Source organism: Gorilla gorilla, chromosome 2, assembly GCF_029281585.2.
Source record: "Gorilla gorilla gorilla isolate KB3781 chromosome 2, NHGRI_mGorGor1-v2.1_pri, whole genome shotgun sequence".
NCBI classification, from domain to species: domain Eukaryota; kingdom Metazoa; phylum Chordata; class Mammalia; order Primates; family Hominidae; genus Gorilla; species Gorilla gorilla.
Window position 1 is genome coordinate 57,147,053 of NC_086017.1, and position 26,792 is coordinate 57,173,844.

Sequence of the window (26,792 nt, forward strand, 5' to 3'; positions counted from 1 at the left end):
CCTGAAGCCCCTGCACAAGAGTAGCACAGGCCAGTTCAGAGCATCAACCTCAGCTGGGCATGGTGGCTCACGCCTATAATCCCAGCCTTTGGGAGGCCAATGTGGGAGGATCGCTTGAGGCCAGGAATTAGGAACCAGCTTGGGTAACACAGCAAGACCTTGTCTCTACAAAAAATTTTAAAAATTTGCCAAGTATGGTGGTGCATGCGTGTGGTCCCAATTTCCCAGGAGGCTGAGGCAGGAGGATCACTTGAGCAGTGATGGCACACCACTGCTCTCCAGCCTGGACAACAGCGTGAGACTGTCTCAACAAAACAAAACAAATAAGCAAAAGCATCACTCTCCCTCCAGAGCCTGGCCCTTCTCTGCCCTGCTATTTGCCAACATGCACATGCACACGCAGTCACCCCATGTATGCTTCCCAAGGCCCTCCCCATGCTGACACCATGGCTCCAAGCAGGCCAGGAGCCATATCCACCTGCATTAAGTCTTCCTTTGCACACCCGTCTTGTGAGCCTGCTACTCAGCAGCCATTTAACACCCAAACATTTAGGGACCCCATGCCATCTTGCACTTACTGAAATACTGCTTGTTACCATTCTTACGTCGCTTCATTTGAGTGGGTTTCAGTTCCCAAAATTAAATTACAAGCTGCTTGAAGGCAAGGATTGTGCTTTTTATCTCTTTTGAATCCCCTCACAATGTCCAGGGCAGAGCCCAGCACAGAGTAGGTGTTCAGGAAATGGCGGTGGTTGGTGATGGTAATGGCTGGAAGTCAGAGGGCAGCTGAATCTTCATAGGTGGGTCTATCTTCAGTCACTACTGAGAGAGTCCCAAGGGGCATATGATGTCACTCCCCTTCCATGACAACTCCAACCCAAGCCCACAGCCCTTCCAGGAGGACACTTGGTTTCCAGGTGCAAAAATCCACATCCAGCACCTCACCACACACTTTTTTTGTTTTTGTTTTTGTTTATTTGTTTTTGTGACAGGGTCTCACTCTGTCACCTAGGCTGGAGTGCAGTGAAACAATCTCGGTTCACCGTAGCCTCCACATCCTGGGTTCAAGCGATCCTCCCACCTCAGCCCCGCAAGTAGCTAGGACTACAGGCGTGCACCACCACGCCCGGGTAATTTTTGTGTTTTTCGTAGAGACAGGGTTTCGCCATGTTGCCCAGGCTGGTCTTGAACTCCTGAGCTCAAGCAATCCGCTCACCTCAGCCTCCCAAAGTGCTAGGATTACAGGCGTGAGCCATGGCGCCCGGCCCCCTCCCTTTCTCCCTCAGGACCTTGTGGGGAATGTCTCTCCTTGGGGAACCACCCTTTGATATTTCTGGTATAACAAAGCAAGTCTCTGAATGGCCACCAGGAGACTTCTGTGTTAAGGCGCTCGAGGTTTCCTCATTTGTCTTTAGTGGGAATGAACAGAATTGGCAACAAGCAGCCATGAAGACTCGACAAGAGGAAAGGGAGCGTTTGGTGGGGTGGAAGGCACCAGGTGGGTCCCTATCTTCCAGTGCTCCCGTCCAGATGAGGGGCTGTCATGGGGAACCCTCATAGCTACCCGTAGCGGCAGCAGCAACACCCGAATCCAAAACACTGGGTCCAACTGCACCTGGCCTTGGCTGAACAAGACTAGGATGCAGGCAAAACTAGACTTTCTCCTTTTTCTCACCCAATGTGCCGGACCCCCGCGTGGAGCCTGGGCGGCAGTGGGCTTTGGACCCATTCCGGTCCCTCTCTGGAGAGGTTTCCTCATCTGTAACACGAAGGGCTCCGACTGGTGATCCCAAAGCCCCCTCTAGTTCGAAAACTGACTAGTGCGGAAGAGTCCAGACGACCTCTGGCTCCCTGCCTCACGGCCTCTATGTCCTGGGCGCCACGTGGGACCCCTTTGTGGGACCAATGAACATTAGCTCCGAAGACCGTAAGCCGCGGTCAGGTTGAAAGGACTCCCGCGACGTCGAGCCCTCCTTCGCCTGGGTTTCAGAGATGAGCGACCCAGCTGGGAACCCCCAGATAGAGCGGTTTTTGGACCCCAGCCACTTTCAGCAGTCCGGGCGCACACCCTTTTCCCGTCTCCCCACTCCCACCGGCGAGCAGCCCCTGCTCACCGTTCACCAGGCAGCGACGCTCCCGGGACGCGACTGCCACAACCGAAACCACCTGCACTCCCCACGCGGGGCTGCCTGGCTGTGTACATAGTCGCCATGGCAACGGGTCGCTTCCGGGGATTCCGGAAGTGTCGGGGAGGCGGAAATGAAGTCCGAGGTCCTACGTCGAGGATACGGGTGAGGTCATGGCCGAATCGGGAAGACGAGAGATGGGGCCGATTGATCTAGAAAGACTTCGGCGGATGCACATGCGAAGTCAAGGTCGAGATAGCGAGGGAACGAAGGCCTCACATGAACCAGGAAGCGGGGCGGCGGGGCTTCCGGCGCCGAGGAGATTCAACTACGGCGGCCGCGGAGGCCCGTCCGATTGCTGCTCCGCGCTCCGAGCGGCTGTCGGCGTGCGCTATCGCCCCGCCCTGGTTAGTGTCTAGCCGGCCGGCGAAGCCTGCGCAGTTGCGGCGGCCGGGGAAGATGGTGGAGGACGGCGCGGAGGAGCTGGAGGATCTGGTGCACTTCTCCGTGTCTGAGTTGCCTAGTCGCGGCTACGGCGTCATGGAGGAGATCCGGCGGCAGGGCAAGCTGTGCGACGTGACCCTGAAGGTACCGCGGACTGGGCGGCAGCGGGCTGAGGGAAAAGGGGTCGAGCGGGGAGTAAAAAGGGGCGGGGGACAGAGAAAGAGAGGTCTAGCAGGGAGAGGGGTGGGGAGAAGAGGTGTGAGGGGGGCCAAGTAGTGGGGAGAGAGGTGCCGAGCAAAACGGGATCGGGGCCGAGTGGGGAGAGGAAGAGGACAACCTTTCAGCCCTTGGAAGGAAAGGTTGAGAGGTGCGCCGCTTAGGCCCTTGGAGTGGGAGACATTGGGGTGACAGCCTCCTTTTTCTGTCATGCAGACGAGAGAAAATGGACTTACCTTCTATGGAGGCAGGGGCGGTGGCCGGCCCCACATGCTGATGGGCACCACTGAAGCACCCTCTCTTGTCACTACAGATATTTCTTTGTGCCTGTCGAACTTGGCTGTGCTGTTCTAGAAGAGAAGGCTTCTCCTTAGGAATCATTGCCCTTAATTGTTGAATTACTACTTTGTCTCTTAAGAGCTTTTAAAATCTTACCTGGAAATTTTTTGAGGTGGGAAGCCACCCTGCCCCATACTGGAAGGCACCACTCACCACCACAAAGGTCCCCGGGGCTGGGCCTGCTGGCCGCGTGGGGAGAGGGATGCTGACTGATATTAAGAGGGAAAGATATCTTAACCACCTGTTCCCCACCAGCATTCTGGTCGCTAGAGCCAGCCTCCCTCCTGTGCCTGGGTCTTTTCATGTGGAAGAGGCAGGCTGTGCTGCTCCCTGGCCAAGCCACCGAACCATGTGGAGACGTCCGGTTGGGGAGATGAAGAGTGGGGCTCCCTGCTGGGCTTTAGCTGGAAAGCTCTCAGCATCTGTGGGTGATCCCTGTTTAAAAAAACAAACAGGGCAGGCATGGTGGCTCACACCGGTAATCCCAGCACTTTGAGAGGCGAGAGGATCACTTGAGTGGGGGAATTGGAGACCAGCCTGGGCTATGTAGGGAGACCCTGTCTCTACAAATAATAAAAAATTGTCTGGGCATGGTAGCCTGTGCCCGTAGTCCCAGCTACTCAGGAGGGTGAGGTGGGAGGATCGCTTGAGCCTAGGAGGTCAAGCCTGCAGTGAGTTGTAATCGCACCACTGCACTCCAGCCTGGGCAACACAGCAAGATCCTATTTCTCCTATTTCTTTCTCTCTCTCTTTCTCTCTCTCTCACACACACACACACAGCAAGATCCTATTTCTCCTATTTCTCTCTCTCTCTCACACACTCACACACACAAATAAATAAATAAAAAAAATAAAACTATGCAGAGATCCTTTTGCTCTTCTTTTCTTTTTTCTTTTTTTTTTTTTTTTTTGAGACGGAGTCTCGTTCTGTTGCCCAGGCTGGAGTGCAGTGGCACTATCGCGGCTCACTGAAACTCTCTCTCCTGGGTTCAAGCGATTCTCCTGCCTCAGCCTCCCCAGCAGCTGGGACTACAGGCGCCCACCACTACCCCTGGCTAATTTTTTCTATTTTTAGTAGAGACGGGGTTTCGCCATGTTGCCCAGGCTGGTCTCGAACTCCTGAGCTTCAGCAGTCTGCCTGTCTCGGCCTCCCAAAGTGCTAGAATTACACGCGTGAGTCACCGCGCCCAGCCTGCTCTTCTTATTTTCTACATGGTTAAGGAAACTTTTCTTCTGCAACATAGTTGAGTCAGACCTCTGGAGATGGTAGAGTAGGATGGTTGAGTATGGCTTTGAAAGCAGAAGGATTTGGATTAAAATCCTAGTTGTAACCTTGAGCAAGTTACTTAATCTCTGTAAGCCTCGGTTTTTTTGTTTTTATTTTTTTGAGACAGAGTCTTGCTGTGTGGCACAGGCTGGAGTGCAGTGGCATGATCTTGGCTCACTGCAACCTCCACCTCCTGGCTTCAAGCCAGTCTCCTGCCTTAGCCTCCCAAGTAGCTGGGACTACAGGCGCCCGCCACCACGCCCGGCTAATTTTTGTGTGTGTTTTTAGTAGAGACAGGGTTTCACTACGTTAGCCAGACTGCTCCTGAGCTCCTGACCTCGTGATCCGCCCGCCTCAGCCTCCCAAAGTGCTGGGATTACAGGCGTGAGCCACCAAGCCCGGCCCTTTTCATCATTCTAAACCCCTCCTGAAGAAGGTTGTTTTTCCAGGAGAGGAGTGAAGTGATCTGAGAAGGCGTGAGATCTTCTCATATGGGAAAGAGGAACCAAGAGAATTGAGAAAAAATGAGCTAGACTAAAGGAAGCAGAGGAAGTAAAAGTAAATTAGAAGTTTTTGTCCACAGTGATTACATGGTAGAAGATGTTAAGGCCACTAGAAACTTGTAAGCAGAAAAATGATCCGGTTTTGGCAGCAACACTTGGTGTAAATAGAGACTAGTGAAAAGCAGTAATAGGTGTGAATTTCCAGATTAAAATTTAGGCTGTAGGCTGGGCACTGTGGCTCACGCCTATTATCCCAGCACTTTGGAAGGCCAAGGCGAGTGGATCGCTTGAGCCCAGGAGTTTGAGACCAGCCTGGGCAACATTGCAAAACCCCGTCTCTATTGGGGAAAAAAAAAAAAAAGATTTAGGCTGTAAGGGTGAACCAGGGGAATCTTATAAGACACGGGGAATCAAAAAGGGCATGGCAGCGTGGGATGGTCACAGATGCTTCTACATAAAGTATTAATAGTACATTTAATGCAGATACTGAATATGGTAATCTTTTAGCAGAATATTGCTTGTTCATTCAAAGGGACAAGTAAATTATCAGACATGGCTGGGTGCAGTGGCTCACGCCTGTAATCCCAGCACTTTGGGAGGCCGAGGCAGGTGGATTGCATTGAACTCAGGAGTTTGAGACCAGCTTGGGCAACGTGGTGAAACCCCATCTCTACAAAAAATTAGCTGTAGTGGTGTGTACCTTTAGTCTTTCTTAGCTGCTCAGGAGGCTGAGGTGGGAGGATCACTTGAGCCTGGGAGGCAGAGGCTGCAGTGAGCCGAGATCGTGCCACTGCACTCCAGCCTGGGCAACAGAGTGAGACCCTGTCTCAAAAAAAAAAAAAAAAGAATCAGACATAGTTTCAACTGAGACGGTCAGCCCGAATTGCTGTGTTAGCTTCAGGGATCTAGAACATAAGGACCAGTATATTTATTTTTTTCTCTCTTTAATAAAAAGCCTCCAGTGGGAAGGACTAGTATAAACGCATGGGCTAGAGCTGGACGGGACTGTAGAGAGCATTTACTTCACTGATTTTGAAAACTTTATTGTAGAGCCCAAGGAGTAGCTCTGTAGCAATATAATGGTGGGACCGGGGAAAGAGCATGCAAACCAGGCTCTGCACATTTCACTACTTGCCACCAGAGCTGTCCTGGGAAATCTATTTTGTCTCTCTTTCTTGTCAAAGTCTTCCTTCAGTTTTTTGGTGACTCCACAGTGTTTTTCAAGTGAACAGACACTGAAAAACTGGTTGGAAGCTTTTGGGTGTGAGATGTTTTATTGACTGGTGGGCCTCCCTGTCAGGCAGTGGTTCTTAAACTTCAGTGGACATCAGAATCACCTGGTGGCCTTGTTAAAACGCTGGTTGTTGGACCTCACCCAGAATTTCTGATTCATTAGGTCTGGCATGGATCTGAAAACTCATATTTCTGACAGGTTCCCCTGTGATGCTACTGTTAGTCTGGGACCACGTTCTGAGAGCCATGGTTGTAGGGTGATGGACCTGTCGTTTTCTGTGGGATGTGTTCAAAGTCCGTAGATCTTCCTCCAGGCTTCTTCCTAGGTGGTATAAGCCTGGCTGTTATTCTGGGAGCCTTATGGTAGGAGAGGTCTGGAGGTTCTCCTTTCTGTATGCAGACTTTCACTTAATCCCCCTAAATGGTACCACTTCCTTGTCTTCTGTGGTGCCCTGGTTACCCAGGTCCAGAGGCTCTTGTTCATCCTGTCTGAAGAGTAAACCTCCAGTCTTCTGCAGTTGCTTGTCTGGGGAGGGGGACCAGTACTTCCTGATTTCGGCCGTTCTTCTTGCTCACAACTTCAGAGGAAACTGGTACCTCCAGTGGTTCCATTTTGGAGGGGATTCTTCAGTGGCTTGCCATCCGCAACACTCAGTATCCTCTAAGTCAGTTACTACTCATTTGTCTTCTTTTCTTCTTCTAAAATTTTGTTGACCCTTCTAATGTGCTGTCTCTCTCTGCTTCTTTTTCCTTCAGAGCTTTGCTGTTCCTTGATCATCAGTCCGAAAGGCAGTATCACACAGACTCTGCAGCCACACTGCCTATGTTTGAGTTCTGGGTCTGCCACTTGTTAGCTGTGAAAATGAGCAGCTTCCTTAAACACTGGTGATTCTCTGTCTGGTCTGTAAAATGCACATCACCACCTACTTGAGTGTTGGGGATTCAATTAGTTAATGTACTTCAAATAATCATGTAGTAAATGCTCAGTAGTGTGTGTGTGTGTGTATTTTTTTTTCTTTCTTTTTTTGAGACAGAGTCTTGCTCTGTTGTCCAGGCTCAAAGCCAGTAGCGCAATCTTGGCTCACTGCAACCTCCGCCTCCCAGGTTCAAGCGATTCTCCTGCCTCAGCCTCTTGAGTAGCTGGGATTATAGCTACATACCACCATGCATGGCTAATTTTTGAATTTTTGTAGAAACAGGGTTTTACCATGTTGGCCAGGATGGTCTCAAACTTATGACCTCAAGTGATCTGCCTGCCTCGGCCTCCCAAAGTGTTGGGATTACAGGCATCAGCCACCACGCCCGGCCAGTAGTATATATTTATTAATAATAACTTAATGGAGTTTCTAGAAGGAGTGGAGATAAATTCGTATGTTCAACCTGCCATTTTGAATTTGTTTTAGCTTCTGTTGAACTTTGAATGATTTTATCTGGACAAAATGTTCATTGCCTTAAATGACTTTGCTGGCTGGACACAGTGGCTCACGCCTGATCCCAGCACTGTGGGAGGCCGAGATGGGCAGATCACGAGATCAAGAGATCAAGAACATCCATGCCAACATGGTGAAACCCCATCTCTACTAAAAATACAAAAATTAGCTGGACATGCTGGCGCGGGTCTGTAGTCCCAGCTACTCAGGAGGCTGAGGCAGCAGAATCGCTTGAACCTGGGAGGCGGAGGTTGCAGTGATCCGAGATTGCGCCACTGCACTCCAGCCTGGGGACAGAGTGAGACTCTGTCTCAAAAAAAAAAAAAAAAAAAAAAAAAGACTTTGCCAACCACTGCACTAATTCATTAGCCTGCACTTTACAAATGAAGACCCAAGCCCAGAAAGGGAAGGGACTCACTCAAGGTCACAGGTTGAGTTAAGCAGCACTGGGACTAGACTCTTCGTCTCCATATTCAGGGTCAGGTGTTCTCTCATGCTCTCCTGTTGCCTTTTCTGTCACTGACGGTAAATGAACTGATTTCAGCTGCTACCACGTGAATTAATCTACCTCAGGTCTACTGTATTCATCCTTAATGGCGTGTCATCTTTTCTATCTTCCTGAATTTTAGGGAGAACGTGAAAATAAATATTAGCAGGCATGCCACATTCTCAAAATTAACTGCCAACACTTGAACCTAGGCTTAATTTCCTTTTGGAAAATACTTGAAATTTAAATTCATTGGAAGCCTGTCGGATAGTGAGGTAGAGGCATGGCAGAAAAGAGTAACATATTCATAAAAAAAAAAATCACATTCTGTATCTCCCATGGCTTGAACCTGTTATGAGAAAAAGCGCATGGTCCTTTTCCTTGGCAAATCATTTTATCTTAAAAGTTATGAGGATTGTAGTGCAAGACTTGTTGGCATAAGGCTTGGCCTAGGTAGAGAGATTTGTGTCCATGGACGCTCTCATCCCCTCTTCCCGGCGTTGAGTTTCGTGTCCTTTCCTCTGGGCTGCCAGGAGCCCAAGGCTCAGGAAGCATTGTCTGATTCATCTAGGTCTAGCCAGTTGGGCACACTTGCTAGGTTTAATGAGTTTTTCTTCTTATTCATGAGATTTGGAGCCAGATTTATATATTTATTTTTTCCCCTATGCTTCTGTAAGGCATTGAAATTCATATATTTCTGCTCTCCCTTTATCTCACACATTTATTTTCTTTTTGAGTGACAGCAGAATGAGGTCACCAAACCTGAGTATTATTCACAGGGCCATAAGCTTAAAGGAGAGAGGAGCTCCCTATATAGACACACACCCTTTATTTTGCAACCGCTGATAAATGGTTCCTGAAAGATCTGCTGGCATTAGTCTTCTCAGCATTTTCCCAAGGCCCCTGCTGAGGTTTCGAACCTGGCTCTGATAATTTAGCCCTCAGAAGGAAATGTTTTTTCCATGGGTGAAAAGTACAGTATTAGAATATTTTCTTGTGTTACCCACTAAATGTAGGCACACAGTTTTCACGAAATTGGCTTCAGGAGCTACACATTTGAATCTGGAATCTTGCCTAATTTGTCATCACCACTGGCTTTGTGATGAAAGAGTAGGTGGAGAAGGATATGAGGAAATGAAGTAAGGGCTTGTTGATGCATGCCATTTTTATGTTGTGTATATAGTACAGTGAGTTACACAGGGTTAATTATAGAGCTAGAATAATCATATTAAAAGGAGCTGTAGGCTGGGTATGGTGGCTCACATCTGTAATCTCAGCACTTTGGGAGGTGAGGTGGGAGGATTGCTTGAGCCCAGGAGGTCAAGGCTGCAGTGTGAGCCATGGTTGAACGACTGCACTGCAGCCTGGCAATAGCGTGACTCTGTCTCAAAAAAAGAAAAAAGAGAATTGTAGAGGTTCCCTATCAAAGCTATCATTTTACATGTGTATGCATGGACATAGAGTGTGGAATGGAGACGCGTGGGATGAGGGATGAGAAATTACTGGGTACAATGTACATTATTTGGATGATGGTTACACTAAAAGCCAGACTTTGCCACTATGCAATATATCCATGTATCAAAACTGCACTTGTACCCCTAAATTTATACAAATAAAAACATTTTTAAGCCATCATTTTACAGATGTAAAAAACCCTGAGGCTTAGAGCTATTAAGGGATTTGCCCATGGCACAAAGCTGTATCAGCTGAGATCTAACACAGCTGTTTATTGGTGGAAGCCATGCTTTTACATCCTGTCAGATTATTCACCTGCCCTGCTGATGGTATGAAGCAGAGTAGGGAACAAAGCATCCTTAGTGTCATTCTTGAGCACAGAGGGCAGAGATGTGAATGTGCAGATGCCACACCAACATTTTATTTCAGGAGAGAAGATGCAGGCTTTTTCTACTAGTCTTTTAGACATATGAATTCTTGACTCTGATTTTGAAATGACATTGTACTGGAAAACTTGTGCTTCTGAATATTGCTCATTCCCAGGGTTTTCTACTGACATTTTTCATGTAGTTAGGTTTATCTCTCTCTATGTAGTTAGCTTTGTCTCCCTCTTTTTTTTTTTTTTTTTTCCTTGAGACAGGGTCTCATCTCTTGCCCAGGCTGGAGTACAGTGGTGGATCACAGCTCACTGCAGCGTCGAAATCCCTGGCTCAAGCCGTCCTCCCACCTCAGCCTCCCAAGTAGCTGGGACCACAGGTGTATGCCACCACGCCTGGCTAATTTTGTTTATTTTTTGAGAGATGGGGCCTCACCTTGTTGTCTAGGCTGGTCTCAAACTCCTGGGCTCAAGCGATCCTCCTGCTTCCACCTCCCCAAGTGCTGGGATTACAGGCATGAACCACCACACCTGGCCCAGCCTTGTCTCTTTCTAATGAGCAATAAGAACTGAGAGGAAGAACATGCTCCTTGAGGGGCACAGCACTTGTTATACGAATTTCCTATCAAAAATTCAGTTTTAATCTCCTTGTTCAAGTTATGTTGTGAATAATGCTGTTAAATTTGGACACCAATTAGGTGAATTAGAGAGCCTTATGCTGCCTGACATGTGGGTGGGGAAAGAGAGTTGGAGGTACAGCCTAGACTATCCGTTACCAGCCAAGCAACATTCGTCATGTTCACCCTAAGGCTTCTGGAGTTTGCTGGCTGGCTGACTGGCTCGCCAGGTACATTTAAGAAGCCTGTGCTTGGGGATGTTTCTTAACTGCAGACGGTTCCTTTATTATTCTGTACATGAGACTCCATTGTTTGCCCCTTAGCCCCACTTGGTTTAGCTTGTAGGCTAGTTGATGGAAGATGAGACCACATTGTTTTTCTAAATGTGTGTTCCTAGCCCTTCCCAAATTACAAGCATGGCAGCTACCTTTCTACTTTCGAACTTGTTGAGTATTGGCACTGTCATTGCCTCTTTGGCATGGAACCAGCCAGCTGGCCTGTGGTTAGCTTAGGAAGACTTTAGGAAGAACATCCAAGCAGCTGATTACATCACCACTTTTTTCCAATTGGGGACAAAAGTGGGTGAACCAAGGTGCGTGAACTAAGAGTTAACAAGCATTTTCTGTAAAGGGCCAGATAGTAAATACTTAAGGATTCGTGGGTAATATAGTTTCAGTTGGAGCTACTTAACTCTGATGCTATAGTGCAAAAGCAGCTATACACAATGTATGAATGAATGGGTGTGGCTGTGTTCCAGTGAAACTTTACAAAAGAAGCATGAGCTGAATCCGTTGCCTATAGTTTACTGACCTGTTATATACTGATAGGGCCTCTAAGGCTTTTGAAGTAGGTTTTATTTTTATTATTTATTGCTCTAGCATATACTTCTGTAGTTTCAACACAGTATTTAGGAATTGAAGCATTTCTTGTTAAAGAATACAAATGAACCGGAAGTGAAAAAAATTTTCCCAGCTTACTACAGGTGATCATGGGACTATACTGATTAGTGAGTGAGTAAGTAACATAGAAGTTACTGTTAAATTTAGCATCTCATTTGTAAAGCCTTCGCGCTCTGCTGGAACTTGAAGCAGAATGTTTCCAAAGTCTTAACTAAAGACACCATGCTCCCATTCTGTCTCAGTTGAAGCTGAGGTTGCTTAGCTGGTGGCAGAATGGCAGGCCAGAGACCCTGATGGCTCTTACGTTCCAGTGAAACAGACAGTCTGTGCTCAGGGCCTTGAAGGTAAAGGTCAGAGCTTTGGCTTTTGGCAGGCAAAATAGGGGATCTGTATTTCAAATATGACCCAATATAATGGTATATGTGGGCAGAATGTTCTGAATAGCTGATCAGAACACAAAAATGCTTTTCACGCCTGTAATCCCAGCACTTTGGGAGGCCACGGTGGGTGGATCACCTGAGGTCAGGAGTTCGAGACCAGCCTGACCAACATGGTGAAACCCCATCTCTACTAAAAATACAAAATTAGCCAGGCGTGGTGTCGCATGCCTGTAGTCCGAGCTACTCGGGAGGCTGAGGCGGGAGAATTGCTTGAACCCAGGAGGCAGAGGTTGCAGTGAGCCGAGATCGTGCCATTGCACTCCAGCCTAGGCAACAAAAGTGAAACTCCATCTCAAAAAAAAAAAGCTTTCAAAAAATAAGCTCAAGAACAGATAGATACTTGTACACCAATGTTCACAGCAGCATTATTCACAATAGCCAAAAGGTGGAAGCAACCCAAGGGTCTACCACTGGGTGAATGGATAAACAAAATATGGTATATGGCTGGACACAGTGGCTGACGCCTATAATCCCAGCACTTTGGGAGGCCAAGGCAGGCAGATGGCATGAACCCAGGAGTTTGAGACCAGCCTGGTCCACATGGCAAAACCTTGTCTTTACAAAAAATACAAAAATTAGCCAGGCGTGGTGGTACGCACTTGTAGTTCTAGCTACTTGGGAGGCTGAGGTGCGAGAATCACCTGAGCCCCGGGAGGTCAAGGCTGCAGTGAGCCATGATTATACCACTGCACTTCAGCCTGGGCAACAGCGAGACCCTGTCTCAAAAAAAAAAAAAAGTATATACATACAGTGAAATATTACTCAGCCTTTAAAAAGAAGAAAATTCTGCTGCAACATGGGTGAACCTTGAAGACATTACACTAAGTGAAATAAGCCAGTTACAAAAGGACAAATGTTGTGTGATTCCACTTATATGAACTACCCAGAATAGTCAAATTCATGAAGACAGAAAGTGGAATGATGGTTGCCAGGGGCCGGGAGGAGGGGGAATGGAGAGTTACTGTTTAATGGGTATAGTTTCAGTTTGGGAAGATGAAGAATTCTGGAGACAGATAGTGGTGATGGTTGTAGAATGTACTTAATGCCACAGAACTGTACACTTGAATATGGTTAAAATGGTAAACTGTATGTTATTTATATTTAATCCAATTTTCAAAAGATAATTAGCTCAAGAAGACTTGTTACCAGGTGGGCAAGAGAGATTGCTTATAGTGCTTTGTGACTGTAGACACTAAAAACAGAATTTGTCTTTCTATTGAAACCCAATGATTAGAAACATCTGATGCTAAGGAGTAATCTTTCCTACTCTTTATTTTTGTACTTAGTGCCTCAGCTGTTAAGAATCAAATTGTATTAGTTCAGCCCTGTAGCTGCACTTCAAATGGTCACTTAAAAGGAATTGCCTTCTAAGAGGTACATATTTAGGAGATGCAGATGTGTTGTGAGCTTATTTTTCTTGGGTTGGTTTGTAAGCTCTAAATGTCCTGTAACCTTGACAGAGCTATTTTGAGGACCAGCAAAACAAGTCGTGCTAACATGTCTTCCAAGTAAAGGTGTGTTGGCATCATCTGCAAATTACAAATAGCTTTCAAACCTATATTTCTACCCCATTTGTCCTGTGGGTCCTCATACTCATTATGTCTAAAGTGAACACCCTTGCCCATCTTTTGTTTCCTCTGTGTTAGGGGGGCACACAATCCATCTAGTCGTGCACAGTTGAAACTCTGGGATTGTCTTTGGCTCATCCTCTCTTATGTGTATTTTGTGACACTTATTACAATAGTAATTACATAATTATTTATAGTGTTGTAACTCCACAAGAGCAGGGCTGTGACTGAATTATTTACTGAGGTATCTACATAATAGCTGCTCAGTAAACCACTGTCCTAATTGAGATCCTCTTCATCTTTTACCTAACCCAGGATTTCTTTAACTTTACTAGTATGTTGAGAGAATTCTTACCGACCTTCTAGTGAATGATCCTACTAACAGATTGTTTTTCTAGGGAAAAACAGATTTCATTCTAGGGAATGAGCTACTAACAGATTGTTTTTCCCCAGGCTTAATTCCGATCTTATTCTGCTCTGAGTGGCTTCTCATTTCGTTTTCATTCAGCAGGGTGGTCAGCAGGTATGTCAGCACCTTCCATGTGCCAAGTACTGTTCTAGGTGCTGAGGGTGCAGCAGTGAGCAGAGTAGGCCAAGCCTTTTTGAGTATGAGCTTACATCCTAGTGGAGTAGCAGACAATAAACAGATGGAAGATGTCCAGTGGTGATCAGTGCCATGAAGAAAAGTAAAGCAGGAGCCAGCCTCTCTTAATAGAGATCTAAATGAAGTGAGGGAGCAATCCATGAGGATATCTGAAGGCAGAGGGAACAGTAAGCACGGAGCCCTGAGGCAGGAGCACACTTGGTGTTTTGGGGAAACAGCAAGAAGCCAGAATGGTAAGGGCAGAGTGACCAAGGAGAAAAGTGGAAGGACACGAGGTCAGAGAAGTAGCCACCCAGCCCAGCACAGTTCCTTGCATGTGTATGGTATGGCTCAGTAAATACGTTGTGAATGAATGAATGAAACCAATTAATAATTATGTATTTATGAATAAAGAATCAGGGCAGGGTGTTAGAGGTATACCTAAGGTATAGAAAGTTAGGATGCATATTCCATGGTTCATGAAGACAGCACTGCGTTTTGCTTGCACTTTCCGCTTCTGCGGTTTAGGAGAGATGATGATAATGGCCGGAGCCAGAAGACTAATTCTGACTTGTTCTTGAAGGAAATTCTGTTCTGCACACAGTGACAATCAGAGGTTAGAAACTTGTCAGCGGAGCCGGGAGTCGAGCAGAGCTGCTCAGCTCTTGGTGGTTGTAAAACACGCCTCTACCTCATGTTTGAGAAAGCTTGTGTTTTCCGTGTATATGGCTTAGCATTTTAAGTAATCAAGATATCTGAGGGGTAATGGGAATGCAGGAGCAGCAGGTGGTGGCTAGTTTTCTGTAGGATTTAGGAAAGGACTGCTGATTTAACTGAATCTCTGATTATTTTAAGCTGCTCATAGAAATCCGCCAGTCACTGCTGTCTCAGACGTCAGAGGGAGAAGCTTAAGCATGTTCTGTTGTTGACAGCCATTATGGTTGACTTCTCTAAGACTGCCAGCTGTATTCTTGATATTCAGAGTCCTGCAGATGTGGCCCCTCTCTGCTATTCTACCCTGCTTTCCCACAGTGTCCTCTTGCGTCAGCTGGCCATCTCTCTGACTGTGTTCTCCCTCCTCTGGGCCTTTGCTCTAGTGTTCCTTTGGCTTGGCGTATCTGCTCACATCTGCCAAGCAGAGCCGTATCCATGCTTCAAGCTTTCTTCCATATTTTCTTCCTTTGCTTTCTTTCCTTTTTCTTTCTTCCCTTGCTTTCCCTTTCCCTTTCTCCTCTTTTCTTTTTTCTTTCTTCAGGGTCTCGCTCTTGCCCAGGCTGGTGCAGTGGTGCAATCATAGTTCATTGTAACCTCGAACTCCTGGGCTCAAGCGATCTTCCCACCTCAGCTTTCTGAGTAGCTGGAACTACAGGTGTGTTGCCACCACACTCAGTTAATTTAAAAAAAAAAATTTTTTTTTTGGTAGATACAGGGTCTTGCTTTGTTGCCCAGGCTGGTCTCGAACTCCTGGCCTCAAGCAATCCTCCCACCTCGGCCTCACAAAGTGCTGTGTAGCCACTGTGCCCGGCCCCTTCAAAGTTTTCTTTTCTCAAAGGGACCCATGCCCTCTTTCTTGTGCTCTGTCCTATCACAGTGGGGGGTTGTGTGAAGTCCCATCTCTCTGAAGACAGTCTTCTCATATCCCTCCAGGTGTAGTTCATCTCCCCCTCTTCCACTGCACCTTAACCCCTTATTACTTAGTGTTGTCATTGGACTAATAGTGTCAGCATCACCTGGGTGGGGGCCTGTTCGAAGTGCAGAATTTCAGGTCCCGCCCCAGACCTACTGAACTAGAATCTGGTGCTTCTTACATCCTGTGCACATTAAAGTTTGAGAAGCATTGCCGCCACACATTGGTCCTACTCCCCTTACCGGTCTGAGCAGGATGTAGATGGTTCAAATGTTTTTGTTCCCCTCTAGATGTTGAACTCCAGAGTCGTGAGCCATCTCTTACCTAGTATAGTTCTTAGCATGTTTCAAGCACTTAAAAGTATTTACTGAATTACCCTAACTAACCCCTGACCTTATGTTTGAGATGCTTCTTCAGTCAACATACTATATAAGTGCATTTACCTGCGCTTGGTGCTTTGTAGGTGCATGAGACACCCTGCTGTGAATGGGAGTCAGCCTCTATCTTTGGCATTTATAGATGAGTGGGGAAGATAGATTATGCATCAATTATTAATATTTATGAGAAAAGGCAGAGTCTGATAAATTCTGTAACTGCATAGGCATCACCAGAGGCCTAAGGGAACATCAAAGGAGTAGCCGATATTTACAGTTCTGAGGGTTTGTGACTGTTTCATGGAAAGGATGGTATTTAGTGGTACATTGCAAGATGAATAGGACTTTGACAGACAGGCACAGTGGAAAGAGGCATTCCAGGCCAGGGGAGAGTGTTCAGAGGCCCAGGCATGAAAGTACACCTACAGTGTTTCTTAAATAAGTAAAACATAGAGGAGCAAGGTGGAAGGTGGGATTGGAGAGGTTGATTGAGTACAGACTGTGTACTCCTTAAATTTTCATGGTGAGGAGTCTAGACTGCTAAGAAACACCTGCAAATCAGTTGAAGTTGGTATAGTTACATGTTCAGTGGTTCCTGAGGACTCTGCCCACTTCTCTCCCTTCCTCTGCTCCCATTCTACCTTGCTGGATCTGAGTGGTAGGAAGTGGGGGGAGGGTTTAGAAGAAGTGGGAAGCAACCTGAATGTTTTAGCCAGCTGTTTATATGGGACTGGAGCCCCAAGTCCTTTTTTAGTGTCAGCTGGTCAGCTACTTCCTTCCTCACCCCCTTCCTGTGTCACTACCCAGTGGGGCACTCTAAAGCAGAGAGACCAAAACTCCATCACAGAGTGTACAAAGAGTGTGCTCTAAAATGCTATCGAAAACTGCAGACTGAGCCCAGTATGTTTTATTATACTTGCCACCAGTTTCTTAACCCCAAGAGTTTATGAGAACTCATCATTTCTGCTTGTGGTGGTACTATATGAACCTGTGTCTCTCTGTCCATATTCTAGGCTGGGAGTCAGGCCATCAGCATTGAAGGTGAAAGAATCCCCCTGACTTCCATTTCCTTATATGCCATCTTGTTAGAAACCCACAAAGTAGCTAGTGTGGTCTGTTTATTTCTTCAGGACTGGGAATGCACTGTTACCCTGGGAGTCAGGCCCTCCACAAATTGACCCTACGCCTCACCATCTTTTTCTTGAGCCTTTTACTTCAGCCAACTGAATTTTCAGATGAGATGAGAAGGTCATGCTTTTCCACCTTTGAGCTCCCACTTTGACCAGCTCTGCCAGTCCTGAGCCAGAAGGTCAACAGTTAAAAAGAAGAGGTAAAATTCATCAGAAATTTTGTTACTTGTTTGTATCTCAGATGAAGCCTATTTTTAGATGAAATAGGCTTTAGAATTCATTAAGTACAACTGAGTATGAGGCACTGTGTTAAGTACTAGGATATAACCTTCCTTTCTTTGGGAAGAATATTCAACCTGGATGGAGAGACATTCATTAGGGACAATATAATGTGTGCTGTAGTGGACACTTGTACCAAGTGCCACAGAAAGGAGAGAGCTGACTGCCTGGAAGTCAGAGGCCCCTCAGAGGAGGGAACATTTGAGCTGAATCTTCAAGGATGAGGAATAATTCACTGGGCAGAAAAATGAGGGATAAGAATCCAACCTGAGGGAACAAGACAATTTCTGGGAATTGCCAACAGTTTTTAGAAGAGAGTCATGGTGGGGGATAAAACTGGATGGGGGCCAGGTGCAGCGGCTCACACCTATAATCCCAGCACTTTGGGAGGCTGATGCAGAAGGAAGCCTTAAATCCAGGAGTTCAAGACCAGCCTGGGCAACAAAGTGAGACCCCATCTCTACCAAAAATAAAAAAATTAGCCAGGTACCTATAGTCCCGGCTACTTGGGAGGATCACTTAAGCCCAGGAGTTCGAGGCTGCAGTGAGCTATGATTGTGTCACTACACTCCAGCCTGGGCAAGAGTGAGACCCTGTCACTAAAAAAAAAAAAAAGAGAGAAAAAACCTGTTTAGGGTTTGGATCTGACTTGTAGGCAGTAGGGAGCCCCCTAAAATGGGGACTGACATGACCAGACTCAATTATATGTTGAGTTGACTCATTCCAAAACATCATTTATTCAACAAATACTGAATATTAATTTCTGACTATTCCAGGAAACATGAAACATGAAGATTGCCCCCTTGGTGCAGCCCATGTTTTAGTAAGGATTAGATAAGTTAGTTATATCAGGCCACCACCATTTGCTCTTGTCAAGGTTACTAATGACCTCCACAATACAGAGCTAGTTCATAACCACACAGATCTCCATGTGCCACCTTTTATAGTCACATCCAGCCCCCTCCCACCCACCATCTCTAATCTCTGGCAACCGTGAGTTTGTTGTCTCTCATTTTGAAATTGTTATATAAATGAAATCGTAGAGTTCGTGACCTTTTTTCACCCAGCCTAATGCCCATGAGGTCCATCCAAGTTATTGTGTGTATTGATCATTTTTTCCTTTATATTTCTCAGTAGTAGTCCGTGATATGATTGTACCATAATTTGTCTAACCATTTCCAACCATCGAAGGACATTTTTCAGTTTTTAGGTATTATGAATAAAGCTGCTATGGATATTCATGTACAGGATTTTGAGTGAACTTGTTTTCATTTCTCTGTAGTAAATGCCCAAGAGTAGAATTTTATGTCATACAGTTTGTGTATTTCAATTTTAGAAGAAATTGTCAAACTATTTTCCAGAGTAGCGATATCATTTTGCATTCCCATTGGCATATATAAGTATGGTGGTTAATTTTATGTGTCACCTTGGCTAGGCCCAGTTGTTTGGTCAAACACCAGTCTAGATGTTGCTGTGAAGATATTTTTTAGATGTGATTAACATTTAAATTAGTAGACTTTAGTTGAGTACAGTGGTATGTGCCTGTAATCCCAGCTACCTGGGAAGCTGAGGCGGGAGGATTGCTTGAGCCCAGGAGTCTGAAACCAACTTGGGCAACATAGTGAGACCCCATCTCATTTTAAAATAATAATAAGTTAGTAGACTTTCAGTAAAGTCGATTACCTTCCATAATGTGGGTGGGCCTCATCCAGTCAGTGTAAGGCCTTAAAGAGCAGAAATTGAGCTTTCCCCTGAAGAAGCAGTTCTTCCTCAAGATTGCAAAATAGGCTGGGCGCAGTGGCTCACTCTTATGATCCCAGCACTTTGGGAGGCTGAGGTAAGAGGATTGCTTGAGCCCAGGAGTTTGAGACCAGCACAGGCAACATAGTGAGACCCTGTCTCCACAAGAAATAGAAAAATTAGCCAGATGTTGTGGCACATGCCTGTAGTTGCAGCTACTCAGAAGACTGAGGCAGGAGGATTGATTGAGCCTGGGAGGTCCAGGGTGCAGTGAGCCGTGATTGCACCACTGCACTCCAGCCTGCGTGACAGAGTGATACTGTGTCTCAAAAAAAAAAAAAAAAAAAAGATTGCAAGATAAAAACCCTACCTAAGTTTCCTGCCTGCTCACCTGCCCTGCAGATTTCTGACTCAAGACTGTAACATCAAATCTTATCTGAATCTCCAGCCTGCTAGCCACACTGTATATTTTGGATTTGCTAGCCCCCGCAATTGCATGAGCCAATTCCTTAAAATAAAAATAAGTTTCTCTCTCTCTCCCCGCCATACCTCCTCCCTCTCTCTTTCTCACTCCCTGTCCTCTTTCCCTTCTCCATTCCCTTCTTCCCTCCCGCTGTCTTCCCCTTTTCCCTTCTCTCCCCCTCTCCACTCTTACCCCTCACCTTCTCTCTCTCCCCACCTCCTTCTTTTCCTCCTTCCTACTTTCTTCCCCATTCTATTTCTCTGGAAAACCCTGACTAATATGGGTGATCCAATTCTTTTGCATCCTCACCGGCATTTTATATATATATATATATGTGTGTGTGTGTGTATATATATATAGTGCATGTATATGTATACGTATATGTGTATGTATATGTATATACGTGTGTATATATGTGTATATGTGTGTACATATGTATATATGTGTATATGTGTGTGTGTGTATATATATATTATATATATATTCTCTATTTTTATTTTTTAGTAGAGATGGGTTTTGCCACGTTGCCCAAGCTGGTCTTGAACTCCTGGGCTCAAGACCAGCTGGGATTAGAAGCATGAACCACCATGTTACAGGCATGAACCACCACACCCAGCCTAGCATTTTATATGATCACTGTTTTTTATTTTAGCCATTCTGTTAAATGAGTAGTGATATCTCATTGTGATTCTTTTTTTTTTTTTTTTTTTTTTTGAGACAGAGTTTTACTCTTGTTGCCCAGGCTGGAGTGCAATGGTGCGATCTCAGCTCACTGCAACCTCCGCCTCCCAGGTTCAAGTGATTCTCCAGCCTCAGCCTCCCAGGTAGCTAGGATTCTAGGATGCGCCACTATGCCCGGCTAATTTTTGTATTTTTAGTAGAAACGGGGTTTCGCCATGTTGGTCAGGCTGGTCTTGAACTCCTGACCTCAGGTGATCCGCCCACCTTGGCTTCCCAAAGTGCTGGGATTACAGTCGTTGAGTCACCACGCCCGGCCTCACTGGGATTCTAATTTGCATTTTGCTAATGGGTAATGATGTTGGACATCTTCTTATGTGTTTATTTGCCATCTGTATATCCTTTTTAATGAAATATCTTTTCATGTCTTTTGCCCATTTTCTCATTGGATTGCTTTTTGTTTTTTTATTGTTGAGTTTTTAGAGTTCTTTACATATTATAGATACAGATAGATCTTTGTCAGGTATGTAGTTTGCAGATATATTTTTTAGTATGTAGATTGTCTTTTAATTCTAACTGGTTCTTTCACAGAGCAAAAGTTTTTCATTGTGATTTAGTCCAATTTTTTTTTTTAGTGGTTTGTGCTTTTGGTCTCATGTCTGAGAACTTCTCACCAAACCCCAAGTCCTGAATATTTTCTGCTATATTTTATTCTAAAAGTTTTATAGTTTTAAGTTTTATGTTTAAATCTTTGGTCCATTCTGAGTTAAGTTTTGCCTCAGGTGTGAGGTATAGGTTGAAGTTCTTTTTTTTTTTTTTTTTTGCATATGGATATCCAGTTGCTCCAGCCCCATTGATAGTTGAAGAAACTCTTTTCTCCATCTAAATGCTTTTGTACCTTTGTCAATAAGCAGCTAGCCATTCTTGTGTGAGGTTACCTCTGGGTTCTCTATTCTGTTCTATTGTTCTTTGTTCCTGTCCCTTCACCAATATGACACAGTCTTACTGTAGCTATGTAGTTGACCCTTGAACAATGTGGGGGTTGGAATGTTGACCCCCTGCCCCCATTCAGAAATCAAAGTGCAACTTTTGACTTCCCAAAAACATAATTACTAATAGCCTACTGTTGACTAGAAGGAAACCTTACAGATAACATAAACAGTCAATTAACTTTGTTAATTGTGAATCACCTGAGCCCAGGAGTTTGAGACCAGCCTGGCCAACATGGTGAAATCCCATCTCTACAAAAAATACAAAAATTAGCTGGGTGTGGTGGTGCACACCTGTAGTCCCAACTACTTGGGAGGCTGAGGTGGGAGGATGGTGTGAGCCCAGGAGGTGGAGGTTGTAGTGAACTAAGATTGGATCACTGCACTCTTAACTTGGGTGACACAGGGAGATCCTGTTTCAAAAAAAAAAAAAAAAGAAAGAAAAAAACCCATAATGTCATCAGCAAATAGGGATAGTTTATTTCTTATTTTCTGATTTGTATTCCTTTTATTTCATTTTGTTGCCTTACTGAGCTTGCTAGAACTTCCAAGAGTGTGTTAAATAGCAGTGGTAAGAGTCTTGCCTTGTTCAGCATCTTAGGGGTGAGTGTTCAGTGTTTTACTAGAATACTAGAAGTTTTTTGTAGATGTTCTTTGTCAAGTTGAGGAAGTTCCCCTCAATTCCTAGTGTTCTGAGAATTTTTATTATGGATGAGTGCTGAATTTTGTCAAGTGTTTTTTTTTTTTTTTTTTTTTTTTGCATGGAGAGGGTCATGTCACTTCTTTTTTCTTGAGTCTATTAATATACTGGATTATATAGATTTATTTTCAAATATTAAGTCTGCCTTAACCCGGATAAACCCTATTTGGTTATGTTATATAATTATTTTTATATATTGCTGAATTCTGTTTGCTGATATTTTGTTAAGGATTTTTGCATATATATTCATGAGGGATATTGGTCTGTACTTTTCTTGTTTTATACCGTCTGTCTAGTTTTGGTACTAGGGTAATACTGCATAAAATGAACTTGGAGTTATCCCTTAATCTTCTATTTTCTGGAAGAGATTGTTTAAAATTGGTATTAATTCTATTTTAAACATTTGGTAGAATTCTCCGGTGAAACCATCTGGACCTGGTAGATTTCTTTTTCAAGCATTTTAAAATTACAGATTTAGTTTTCTTGTTAGTTATAAGGCTTTTCAATTATTCCCCCATCTTGGGTAAGTTGTCATTTTCAAGAAATTGGTCAATTTCATCAGTTGTCAAATTTATGTGTAGAGTTGTTCATAGTATTCTCCTGTTATCATTTTTATGATTGCGGGGTCTGTAGTATTATCGACTGTTTCATTCCTGTATTGGTGATTTGTCTTTTCTGTCTTTGTAAATTTTATCAGTATTTTCAAAGAAGCATCTTTTTGTTTCATTAGTTTACTGTTTTCCTGTTTTTAATTTCATTGATTTCTGCTCCTTTTAATTTCCTTCCTTGTGCTTGCTTTGAGTTTATTTTTTCTCTAGTTCCTTGGAGAGGTAGTTTGGGTTATTCACTTGAGACTTTTCTAACGTAAGCATTTAGTGTCATAATCTCACCACTGCTTTAGATATGTTGTATTTTCACTTTCATTCATTCAATGTATTTTTAAATTTCCGTTCCTTTTTTAGAGACTCCTCTTTGACCTATAGACTATTTCGAAGCATGTTGGACCTTTGATGGATTCATGGGTTTATTTTCCTAATTTTACAGATATTATTTTCTATGTATCAAATATTGCATAATGCAAATATCATTGTAAGAGAGGAAACATTTTTGACGTCGTCAGATTCCTGCCCTTGGGGATTTTACATTGTGTTGTGTGTAGCTTTTAATTCATTCATTTTCACTGATGAATAATGTTCCATTATATGAATATCAGAAATTAGGATTCTCCTCTCAGTGGTTATTTAGGTGGTTTTTTGTTTTGTTTAATTTTCTGCTTTTCTGAATAGTGATGTAAACATTTTATTACATATTTTCTGGAGCGTATGCATCTAAGGTATATAGCTAGGAGTTAAATTGCTAGGTCATTGAGTATGTGCGTGTTCAACTTTTCATGATCATGTTAGTATTGGCATTATTTTTCAAAGTGGAAATTGTATAAATTTACATACATTCTAGCAGTGCTTAAGAGCTCTTCTGTCCATCCACATCATCATCAGCTTTGGGTATTATTGGACTTCCTAATTGGACTTCTCCTGGATGTGAAATTTTATCTCATTGTGATGCTAGCATTTCCCTGATTATTACTGAGATTGATCATCTTTTCCTTTGTTTTAGACCATTCTGTTTCATTATCTATGAAATACCTAGTTTTAGGTAAGTCTTAAGCTCACTTTTTTTTTTCTCAAATTATGATTCGTTGATTTATTGGAGTTCTTTATGTACTCTGGATACTAATTATTTGTTGGTTTTATGTTTGCAAATATCTTTTCTCACTTGTAACTTGTCTTTTTTTTCGAGATGGAGTCTTGCTCCGTCACCCAGGCTGGAGTGCAGTGGCAAGATCCTGGCTCACTGCAACGTTCGCCTCCCGGGTTCAAGCGATTCTCCTGCTTCAGCCTCCCGAGTAGCTGGGATTACAGGTGCATGCTACCACACCTGGCTAATTTTTTATATTTTTGGTAGAGACGGGGTTTCAGCATGTTGGCCAGGCTGGTCTTGAACTCCTGACCTCAAGTGATCTGCCCACCTCAGCCTCCCAAAGTGCTGGGATTACAGGCGTGAGCCACCACACCTGGCCTGGACAGAAGTTCTTAATTTTACTGTAGTCAGATATTGAAGTCTTCTCTCTTAAGGTTAATGCTTTTTGAATTATTGTTTAAGAAATCCTAATCTCAAGGTCAAAAAGACCTACAATATTTTCTTCCAAAATTTTGAAGTTTTGCCTTTAATGCTTAAGATTTTTCTTCTTTTTTCTTTTTGTATTTTATAAAAAAAATAGAGACAAGGTCTTGCCATGTTGCCCATGCCAATCCCAAACTCCTGGGCTCAGGCAGTCCTCCCACCTCGGCCTCCCAAAGTGTTGGGATTGTAGGCGTGAGCCACTGCACCTGGCCATTAAGGCTTTTTTCTATCTGGAATTGATTTTGGAGTGTGATGTGAAGCAGAAATTCAATTTGATTTTTTTTCCATGTGGATAACTAGTTGTCCCAACACCATTTTTTAAGTGGACTCTCTTTTCCGTATTATCTGCAATGCCATTTCTGTCATTTATCAAGTTTACATATATATGGGATGTATTTCTGACTGCTTATTCTGTTCATTTCGTCGGTTTGTTTCAGTACCACAATTTCCTAATTTCTATTGCTTTATAGGTGTTGACATCTGATAGGGCAGTTCTGCCTACCTTATTCTTTTAAATTTTTTTTAGGGATTAATTTATCCCTACTGCTTCTCCATTTTATAGACTTATTCTTACCCACTAGCTTCATGGCCTTTATGATTCAAATATGTGTGTCAATAAAATTATGGATTACTACTTATCATGCACTTTCAGCATCCTTTGTGACTGCGTTAAAGCTTAGTCTTAACCCCACTGATCCCAAGGGCATTCTTTCCATGCAGTCTGGGCACTTAACTGTTCTTTTTTTTTTTTTTCCTGAGTGCAGGCATTTATTTTTTTAAAAATTTTAGATTTTTAGGGGGTACACATGCAAGTTTGTTACATAGGCATATTGTGTGATGCTGAGGTTTGGGTTTCTATTGAACCTGTCACCCAAATAGTGTACAGAGAACCCAATATGTCGTCAATATGTAGTTTTTCTTTTCTTTTCTTTTGAGACGGAGTCTTGCTCTGTCCCCCAGGCTGGAGTGTAATGGCACGATCTTGGCTCACTGCAATCTCCACCTCCCAGGTTCAAGTGATTGTCCTGCCTCAGCCTCCCAAGTAGCTGGGACTACAGGTGCATGCCACCACACCTGGCTAATTTTTGTATTTTTAGTAGAGACGGGGTTTCACCATGTTGGCCAGGCTGGTCTTGAACTCCTGACCTCAGGTGATCCGCCCGCCTTGGCCTCGCAAAGTGCTGGGATTATAGGCGTAAGCCACTGTGCCCGGCCAATATGTCATTTTTCAACCCTTATCTCCCTCCTTCCTTCCCTCCTCCCTCCTCTCATCGTCCTCAGTGTCTATTGTTGCCATCTTTTTTTTTTTTTTTTTTTAATTGATCATTCTTGGGTGTTTCTCGCAGAGGGGGATTTGGCAGGGTCACAGGACAACAGTGGAGGGAAGGTCAGCAGACAAACAAGTGAATAAAGGTCTCTGGTTTTTCTAGGCAGAGGACCCTGGGGCCTTCCGCAGTGTTTGTATCCCTGGGTACTTGAGATTAGGGAGTGGTGATGACTCTTAACGAGCATGCTGCCTTCAAGCATCTGTTTAACAAAGCACATCTTGCACCGCCCTTAATCCATTTAACCCTGAGTGGACACAGCACATGTTTCAGAGAGCACCGGGTTGGGGGTAAGGTCATAGATCAAGCATCCCAAGGCAGAAGAATTTTTCTTAGTACAGAACAAAATGGAGTCTCCTATGTCTACTTCTTTCTACACAGACACAGCAACAATCTGATTTCTCTTATCTTTTCTCCACATTTCCCCCTTTTCTATTCGACAAAACCGCCATCATCATCACGGCCCGTTCTCAATGAGCTGTTGGGTACACCTCTCAGACGGGGCGGCGGCCGGGCAGAGGGGCTCCTCATTCCCAGAAGGGGAGGCCGGGCAGAGGCGCCCCCACCTCCCGGACGGGGCAGCGGCCGGGCGGAGACGCCCCCCACCTCCCGGACGGGGCGGCTGGCCTGCCAGGGGCTGGCCCCCACCCTCCCTCCAGGACGGGGCGGCTGGCCAGGCGGGGGCTGCCCCCCACCTCCCTCCCGGACGGGGCGGCTGGCCGGGGCGGGGGCTGCCCCCCACCTCCCTCCCGGACGGGGCGGCTGCCGGGCGGAGGGGCTCCTCACTTCTCAGACGGGGTGGCTGCCGGGCGGAGGGGCTCCTCACCTCTCAGACAGGGTGGCTGCCGGGCGGAGGGGCTCCTTACCTCCCAGACGGGGTCGCGGCTGGGCAGAGGCGCTCCTCACATCCCAGACGGGGCGGCAGGGCAGAGGCGCTCCCCACATCTCAGACGATGGGTGGCCGGGCAGAGACGCGCCTCACTTCCTAGACAGGATGGCGGCCGGGAAGAGGCGCTCCTCACTTCCCAGACTGGGCAGCCGGGCAGAGGGGCTCCTCACATCCTAGACCATGGGCGGCCAGGCAGAGACGCTCCTCACTTCCCAGACCGGGTGGCGGCCGGGCAGAGGCTGCAATCTCGGCACTTTGGGAGGCCAAGGCAGGCGGCTGGGAGGTGGAGGCTGTAGCTAGCCGAGATCACGCCACTGCACTCCAGCCTGGGTAACATTGAGCACTGAGTGAACGAGACTCCATCTGCAATCCCGGCACCTCTGGAGGCCGAGGCTGGCGGATCACTCGCGGTTAGGAGCTGGAGACCAGCCCAG

The 26,792-nt window shown here is 45.2% G+C and overlaps 2 protein-coding genes across 8 annotated transcripts in view; one reads left to right on the plus strand and one right to left on the minus strand.

Moving 5' to 3' along the window:
• KIF9 (kinesin family member 9) overlaps positions 1-2,255 on the minus strand; it is a 51,578-nt gene extending 49,323 nt beyond the window's left edge. For 4 of the 6 annotated variants that reach the window (XM_063703743.1, XM_019023377.4, XM_055382218.2 and 1 more), the window contains exon 1: positions 2,115-2,242. In XM_063703743.1, the coding sequence (XP_063559813.1) occupies positions 2,115-2,212 (98 nt within the window). In that variant the 5' untranslated portion in view covers positions 2,213-2,242. Of the gene's footprint in view, positions 1-578; positions 823-2,114 lie in introns of all 6 variants that reach the window. The other 2 variants (XM_031009883.3, XM_004034044.5) reach the window with 2 other exon arrangements.
• The window catches only part of KLHL18 (kelch like family member 18), a 61,485-nt gene continuing 36,925 nt past the window's right edge, over positions 2,233-26,792 (plus strand). Inside the window, exon 1 of one of the 2 annotated variants that reach the window (XM_004034047.3) lies at positions 2,233-2,714. In XM_004034047.3, coding sequence (XP_004034095.2) covers positions 2,406-2,714 — 309 coding nt within the window. In that variant the 5' untranslated portion in view covers positions 2,233-2,405. The remainder of the gene's footprint in view (positions 2,715-26,792) is intronic. The other variant, XM_019023380.3, reaches the window with a different exon arrangement.